The 8,058-nt window shown below is 32.3% G+C and overlaps 1 protein-coding gene across 11 annotated transcripts; it reads right to left on the minus strand.

The window, feature by feature from the left end:
- Positions 3,480 to 7,827, minus strand: LOC109338786 (zinc finger protein CONSTANS-LIKE 9-like). 11 transcript variants are annotated; one of them, XM_019576104.1, is made up of 6 exons: positions 7,505 to 7,827; positions 5,986 to 6,579; positions 5,410 to 5,643; positions 4,867 to 5,171; positions 4,122 to 4,253; positions 3,480 to 3,980 (listed from the first exon to the last, which is right to left on the minus strand). In XM_019576104.1, the coding sequence occupies exons 1-5, from the start codon at positions 7,505 to 7,507 to the stop codon at positions 4,124 to 4,126; spliced, it is 1,266 nt and encodes a 421-aa protein (XP_019431649.1). In that variant the 5' UTR covers positions 7,508 to 7,827; the 3' UTR covers positions 3,480 to 3,980; positions 4,122 to 4,123. The 11 variants fall into 11 exon arrangements, with proteins under 11 accessions (XP_019431649.1, XP_019431698.1, XP_019431664.1 ...); XM_019576153.1 differs by adding an exon at positions 6,694 to 6,746 and having other exon boundaries at positions 3,480 to 4,253; positions 5,986 to 6,573; positions 7,505 to 7,825; XM_019576119.1 differs by adding an exon at positions 6,694 to 6,746 and having other exon boundaries at positions 3,480 to 4,253; positions 7,505 to 7,825.

Consider the following 8,058-nt stretch of genomic DNA (forward strand, 5'->3'; position numbering starts at 1 on the left):
TCCTTTAATATTGTTACTTAGTTAATACTTAGTAGTTATGTTGAAAATAAGAACAAAAATTTTGAAATTTTTATTATGGATGAAGGGAAAAATAATAAATGTTATCGTGGTTAAGTAAAAAAATGACACGAGACTTTAAATCTGATAATGTTACCCACAAATGAAATGTTGCTTATAGGATTTGAACATATGACCTCATAGGTGGAGAATATAAAATATCTTATAGAAATAAGTATAAATATTTTTAAAATAATATTTTAAATAAGAGTATAGGAGTAAATAGTATGAAGAAAATGGTTTAATTGAAATTTTAGGTTGCACCAATTTCTCTCACCTAAATTTTGTTTTATTATTTTTTGACGTTAAATAAAAAATTTTATTTTATTAAGAGAAAAAATGTATACATTGATAATGTATGAATTTGATATAATATAATTACATTATCTTACAGTAATATGTTTTAATTTAAATAAATGGTGAATAATGCAATATCTATGTATAAATATTTACAAATATTACATTAGTATGTATAAAGGTTTGAAAATGAATACTTTAAAAACTTCAGTCAAGCATTTAATTAAACAAGCTTCCACTAGTCTTAATGAACTAGTGATGAAAAATACGGATTAAGCAAGTAAAATGATGTTAGGTTGAACCAAATTGGGATAAGTATAGCCCAACTCAACTAGCTCTAAAAGCCCAAATAAGTGTGTGAAACAAGGCAATATTAATGATTAGTTTGACATGTTATATACCTCCAAGAAGGCAAGTAAGTATAATTGGTAAACACTTTCCAATTATGGTTGTGTTCGGAAAAACTAATTAGTAACTGAGAGGTTGTAGTTTTTTTTGGTACAAGATATAAGTATAGCTCTCAGGAATTGAACTCGTGATCTTTTAGTCATTTTGGGATATAGTGGGGTTTTAGACCACTAGACAAATGCATCTATGAGCTTGTAGTTGTGATAATACACGACCATGGAAGTGTTTAAATGGCTAAAAAACTATACATATTCATACTCCCATACTAGAATCAAACCCTCAATATGGAATTTAAGGTTTGGTATTATGAACAAACATAATTTGCAATAAAAAATTATATCTCCCTTGTGTGTTAAAGAACATAAACAGAAACAAAGGATAACAACACCCTCCATCACAAGTGAATATCATACAAAAGTAAGGTTGAAAAGCTCATATACATGATCATCAAAACTCTAGAAAAAAAGATGTACACTATATACTATACATGAAAACTTTCTCTTATTACCATGCTCACTCATTGTTGCTTTCTTAAAAGCATGGTGTCTCATCTTCAAATTCAAGCATTAAGGGAGCTCTGCAAAGTGGACATGTAATGTTCCAATAGTTCAACCACTTCTCCAAGCACTCTTTATGGAAGATATGTCCACAACATAAATGGTTTATCTCTGATTCTGGTTCAAACTGAGTAAGACATACAATGCATTCAACTTCAGTTTGTTTATGACAACACACATTTTCAAACCTAAGTGCTGGTGTCTGGTTTCTAATCTCTTCAAATAACTCAGGTTGGTTTTGAGAGGTATCTGATGTTGGTGAAAGATTGATACCAATAATGTTTAGGATTATTCTAACAATGCCTTTAAATATGGATATTGGAAACACACCATTTCCTAAAAGGTAACAAAATATTCCTTCAGATGGAGATGGAAGACTTGGAAGGCCCATTTTGATCAGTGCTGAGAGTACTTTTTTGGTATACAAAGTTATTAATACAACTTTTGAAGCTCAAAATTTATGGAATTGTGGCATGAGAAACTAAAAGCAGAATTTTGGTACAAGTATGGGAATTCTATTGGTCTATTCTTAATACTTGACCTGTAATAAACACAATAAAGGAAACATTAGAAAACTAAATATACAACCCAAAAAAAATAGTGAAATCAATTTTAGAATGAAAGACCAAACAGAATATCTGAGATATAATATCTGAATTTGGTTCCTTGCTAGTAATAAGCTATAATATCTGATTTCAGAAGTTATCAACTTATCATCAAAATCCATATGAAAGAGAATCAGATAATTTACAAGACAACTAGAATTTGGAAAACTTTATAGAATTATCTCAGTTCTCCATAAAAATGGGCTGAAGTTAAAGCTGATCTGAATTATACAAAACTCAATTAACATGGAAGTTACTGTGTTTCAACAAACAAAAATACCAACTAGATCTAACAGAAACTAAAACTTCACGGAGTGCAATATGTTCAAGGATTTTGATCAAAATTATGCAACAGAATATATAACTGAACAAAAAAATCAGAACTTTGCATCTCAGTAGAACATTATTCTAATTCAGGATCTATATCATTTTTTGAAAAGCAAATGGAATCCCAAATAAGAAAACTCAAAAAGCATAAGAAAAAGAATGCATTTTTAGACTTACAAAAACGGGATTTGTGGAATACGGTTCTGGGTTGATGAGGAATATGTGCTTCTTTTTCTTTTTTTGATTTATAGATAGAGAGGAACCCCAGTGCCTTAACCATGGTTGCCGCTTTCACTTTTCCTCGAGGTGCATTCTTTAACCATGGTAAGCAATAATGGTTAACATTTTTCTTTTAGTACAAATGACACTCTTAATTGTGTGAGTGTATCAAATAGATATCACCTATCTTATTTTCTATGTCTCGTTTTATCTCAATCCAATTAAAATTGTTATATATTTAAACCATAAAATAAAAGATAATTTTTTATATTATTTGATAGAATCTAATTAACTTGAGACATGAGAACGAGACTATTTTAAAAACATAGTATCCTATTCCCAGTCCATCATAGTACACTCACAATTCATGTCGAGACTAGTTATAGGATTGTTATGAAGAGTGAAACCTCTACATGCTTCCACAAGTGTGATACAAGGAACTTATAAGTCCATCGTTAATAAATAAAGTATCATTTTATAATACATTAACTTTCTTATAGATAAGAAGATTAATAGGAGAATATATCATTTTCCAAAATTTTAATATGACTAATAATTAGAGGTGGCCAATGGATAAATTTGCATTCTAATTGATGGATGGTAAGTCATCTACCAATTTATATAATTTAATTTAATCATATTTTAAATTATCCATATTCACTTAATTAATGTATTCTAATTCATCTAATTGATCCATAACTCTATTCTCATGAATTTGGATAGATAAATATTTATTTCATTTGATTTTTTAATTGGAACTAAAAAAAAGTTTTGAAAAAAATTATTTTCAAAACCACTAAGAAACACAGAATTTGATCTTGAAGACATGATGAAGAACTCATAATTATTTTTCTTTGCAAGAAAATAAATTCTAGCATGTCTACAACACATTGAATTCTTATACACAATTGCACTGCTCACACTATTTTAAAAAGTGGCTTTTAAGTACAACCATGGTACCAAGTAAAATGCAAGCAAAACTTCAATTGATACACTCAACACAATAATGTCCAATATAAACTGATTCTGGTCATGAGTATAAATAGCATCTTATGTTATTATATACATAAACTTAGACTTTACAATTTGTCATACCTCAGATATGTTGCCTATTACACCCTTTATGTGTATAGATGAATATTTTGTGCTATACATATTACATGTCAAATTTAAAGATGCAAAATATTAAACTATTAAAGCATACTGCAAAATGTGGCTTATCTAGAACTACCAATTGAGCCACTTATCATGACATCAACACTAATACATGTGACTTAAACCTTAGAGGACATGAAGGACTAAGATGAACTTTGCATTCTTAGATAAGTACTGAGAAATAGGGCACTTTGTATATTTACTATTTTATCCTGGTGGGACTTTGTTATATATGCATGTTAGCTTGCATCACAACTTGTATATCCTTTGCAGTGAAGAACACAGAATCTGCTCCTGAGTTTACATTGAACATGATCTTGTTACAATGTTATTCCCTTGAAGAAACTCTAGGCCCCTGTGAAAAAATCAGACATGTTGTCATTGCATGGAGAAAGAGTATATCAAATTTCATCGATTTTCGGGTAACAATAACTGTTTTCTTTTGCAACCATTTGATTGTTTCTTTCCTTTTATTGAGCATGGTTAAAAGTTGTACACTCAGTAGCTTCTGGTTTCGCTCAACGGGTCATAGTCGTAAACATCACCAGCTTTCACAAACCGTCCCTTCTCACGCTTTCTGACATCAGCCCTGGCCTTGCGAGAGACATACCTTACTCTTTTATCGAACCTAGTAAGATAACCACAACTAATGTTAAATCACATAAAAATCAACTAAGCTTAGAAGTTTAGAAATAAATCAAATCCAATGATTAGCACAGTTATATTGCTTAAACAGCAAAAATCAACTAAAGAAATGTATAATAAGATGTCTGTGATTGGATGATCATATTACATGCAACTCATAAGATAAGAAATTATGGATTCATTCTACTTGATGATAATACCACAGCATGTAGGGCACAAGTATGGAAAAGTACTATAAAGTTTGAGCGAAGGAACAATAGCCATTCGGAGAAAGAAACTATTAAAGAAGACCTTGCTCTAAATGATTTTTAATACCCAAAATGGTTTTAGCTTGATCATTGTGCGGAGAGTTGATCCAGATAACCAACTACACCTAGTAGGACAACGCTCAGTTGCTATCATTGTTATAAAGCAGTGAGAAGGTAAAATCAATCACCGATAAGAAACAACTAGTCAAATTAATAATCACAAGTTGAGACAAGAACATAGAAGCGACTAGATGATGGTGAGTTGCGACCATTACTTCTATGTCAACTACGATAAATATTGCAGCAACACCATTGGCTATGTAAACAGCATAACTGCGATTAACTTACTTTCGTGCCTTTCTCTTTTCTCTGTAACGCATGACAGCATTGCTGCGGGTAGCAGATTGCAGAGAGCTCTCGGGGCAAGGAGGACACCAGGGAGGCTCTCCCATCAGATGCATTGAAGAAACCCCACAGTCTTGGTAGTCACCAGCACCACTATCTTTGGATATGCCCGAAAATGAAATGTTTGATTGGGATTGCCTTCCCGTGATACAAAGAATCGGTTCAGTTTTAGAACTGAACATCGAATCTGTAGATGCAGCATTGCTGTATGCTGGTTGCACCACATTGACCAACCCAACAAATGATCCCTGGAAACAAAAATTCAAATGCAATAATAAGTGTGTAGTACAAGAAATGCACAATCATTTAACTGAACAACAGAAACTCAATGTTCTGCCTATTGTCTCATATGACTTCCATATTAAACATGCAAATGTTGAACACTGAACCTCATCGCTCACACTTAAATGAATGCACCATATATGAGTGCACAAAAGATAAGTAAAGTTTTGAATAAACAGAAGAGATATCAGAAATTGAAAATACCTCTGCAGCAACAGCACCTTGACAATTGGAATCACCAGCACTAGCAGACATTTCCTTTGTCATAAACAAGCTATCAAACCCACCATTTTCAAAAAGATCTTCCGAATGACTCAGAGTCATACCAAAAAGTTCCTCATAGTTTTCAAGATCTAGATCTACTTCGTCCATGTTGAAATTATCATACAGATCACCATCTTCAAATATCCCAGGAGATTTTTTACCGGAGAAGTTTAACTGCAGATTCATCATTTGATGAAATTATAAGGACTTTAATAAAGAAATTTAAAAATTGTGTAACTCATTTCAGTAAACAACATAAAACTTGGCGAAATCGTATATAATGGGCCCATAGATAACATGTTATCATCAATGCATTTAAGCTACAAGTCTTTTGTAGCTTTGCGAGAATATTGTTATGCCTTGTACACAATCAAAAGAGAAATTAATTTGATACCCGGTAGTCTTGAAGATAAGATGCAAACATCCATCAAATCTAAATAAGCTACATGGACAATATTTGTATCTTTTGAAAACTATAAGAAAGCAGTCTTGAATCGCTAGGATAAAATTGAATACCTTTGGAATACATTCATCGATAGATTCTGGCAGTTGGTCCAGAAGACGAGGTTTTGAGCTTGACTCAGGCATTGAAGATATACCAAACAAGGATTTATCCTTGCTGGATAGATCAGACACTTGTGCTGAACCAGACACATTCCGGCTTTCTGAAGGAACCCAAGTACTATTGTTGCTGTTCTTATTAATGCTCATTAAACCCAGTTCCTGCTCACACGCTTCGCCTATAGAGGGAATATTTGAGAAAAAAGACCATATAGAAGAAAGTTCTGCCGATGAAGGGCAGCCGGAGTAGCAATCGATTGTTTGCCTCTTACGTGTTGAAGAAGATGTTGTGGTACCATGACCCAGCCAATCACAGTTTTGACAAAGTGAAATGTTCTCTTCAGTACACCGAACAAATGCAGGTTGTGAGTTACACCTCTCACATAAAAGGGTCCTCGAGTGACGCCTCGAAAGAGCATTAGCCGAATGAACATTTCGATCACAAGACAAACATAAGCATGCAGCATCAGAGCGGCAGTATACCACGGGCCTTTGATCTCCACAAAAATCACATAAGTAACCCATCTTCAAACCGATTTTTGCCTGTTCCTTAATCAAAACAAAGAATTCTCCAATTAGCAACCATCTAGTCAAACTATAATATCTGCTGATAAAACAAAAGTTTGTTGATTGTTCTAATTAAGCCGAGCTCATATAACTTACAAGCTGTTATGCAAGTGGCAAGGAATGCAGATATATTAGTTCTGCATATTCAGCTGCTGCCAAGAAACAAATAAGTAAGAGAAATAGAAAGGAAAAGCAAGAGATAAATAAATTGATAAGAAAACTAGCAAAACTGTTTCATAGCAGCAAAGAAGCTAAAACAGCAGGAAGCTAAATGAGCTGATACAACCACAATTGCAGTGGTGATGTGGTTGTAGAGACTTCGAAAATCGCAATATTGCGACCACAATTTAAAACCATGATAACATCACATAAAAAGTATTTTCTAGTAAAAATTTCAAAGGCAATACGGCTCCAGATTTAATTAAATATAAAATTGGAATTACTGTATACAGGATGTGACTATAAAATTTCCATTTTTCTAGCGAAGAGACCAAACTTTTTCTCCACAAAAGCGTATTTCCATCATAAAAGAATTTTAGAAATATGAATTTCACATCAAACAACCTTAAGAAACCTCTTTCATGGGACGAATTAAGTGTCAGATCAATTCTTAACAAACAAAAAGTCAGAAACATCTTAAAGACAACATTATAAACCCAAACACACACACAAAGTGAAACAGGTACAATAAGAATAACAAATCTAATCGAATCCAATAACAAGAGACCAGAAACAATTACCCATCTCTTATAATTCTCAACTTTTCCTTCTCTTAAGCTCCCAGAAAAATTTCCATGCATAGAAAATTCATGAACTTTGAAAAAAAAACATTTTTTTAATAAAAAACGTGTCTTGGTATGAAAGATGGAACAGAAAAAAGTGAGAAATCAAAAGGGAAGAAAATTACCATACGACAAGAAATACAGATAGGACAAGACAAGGAAGGAAAAGGGTATAGTTGCTTTTTCAGAAAATTTGATATATTGAAAGCGAAGAAATCCTAGAAGAAGCTGAACTTTTGAAGAGACTAAACCACAACGCTTAATTTTTTTTCTCTGTCACTTTTATATTTTTCTGTGGTGTGTTGAGATATATAGGAATGAAGTGTAGATTGCAGATTAGATATGTAAGAGGGTCGGTGTTGAATAGTGGGAATGGGATTTGAGTTTGATGTGTTTGTGATTGTAGATGCTGTCACATAATAAGCAAAAGCTGATAAAAAGTGCTAAACTCAAAAGTGAAAAAATAAAACATGCAGTGCATGTGGGCCAGTGTCTTTTACTTTCCACTTTCTTTGTTCCCGTTAGTCTTTTTGTTATAAATCATTTATCCCAAATAATTTTATTTCTGTGTTTCCAACCAATCAAATATTTCTACGTATTGAAAAATTAATTTAATATGTATTTAATTTATATTTGTTGAAATCTTAATGATAGTAATGACTTTGGCATAGAGAAATGA

Source organism: Lupinus angustifolius, chromosome LG02, assembly GCF_001865875.1.
Source record: "Lupinus angustifolius cultivar Tanjil chromosome LG02, LupAngTanjil_v1.0, whole genome shotgun sequence".
NCBI classification, from domain to species: Eukaryota; Viridiplantae; Streptophyta; class Magnoliopsida; order Fabales; family Fabaceae; genus Lupinus; species Lupinus angustifolius.

Bases quoted from the DNA above. Each gene is read 5' to 3' on its own strand.
- LOC109338786 (XM_019576104.1), bottom strand. The intron at 5,644-5,985 runs GTATTCAATTTT...ATGAATCTGCAG, and splicing joins TCGATGAATGTATTCCAAAG to TTAAACTTCTCCGGTAAAAA. The intron at 5,172-5,409 runs GTATTTTCAATT...TTTTGTTTCCAG, and splicing joins AAGGTGCTGTTGCTGCAGAG to GGATCATTTGTTGGGTTGGT.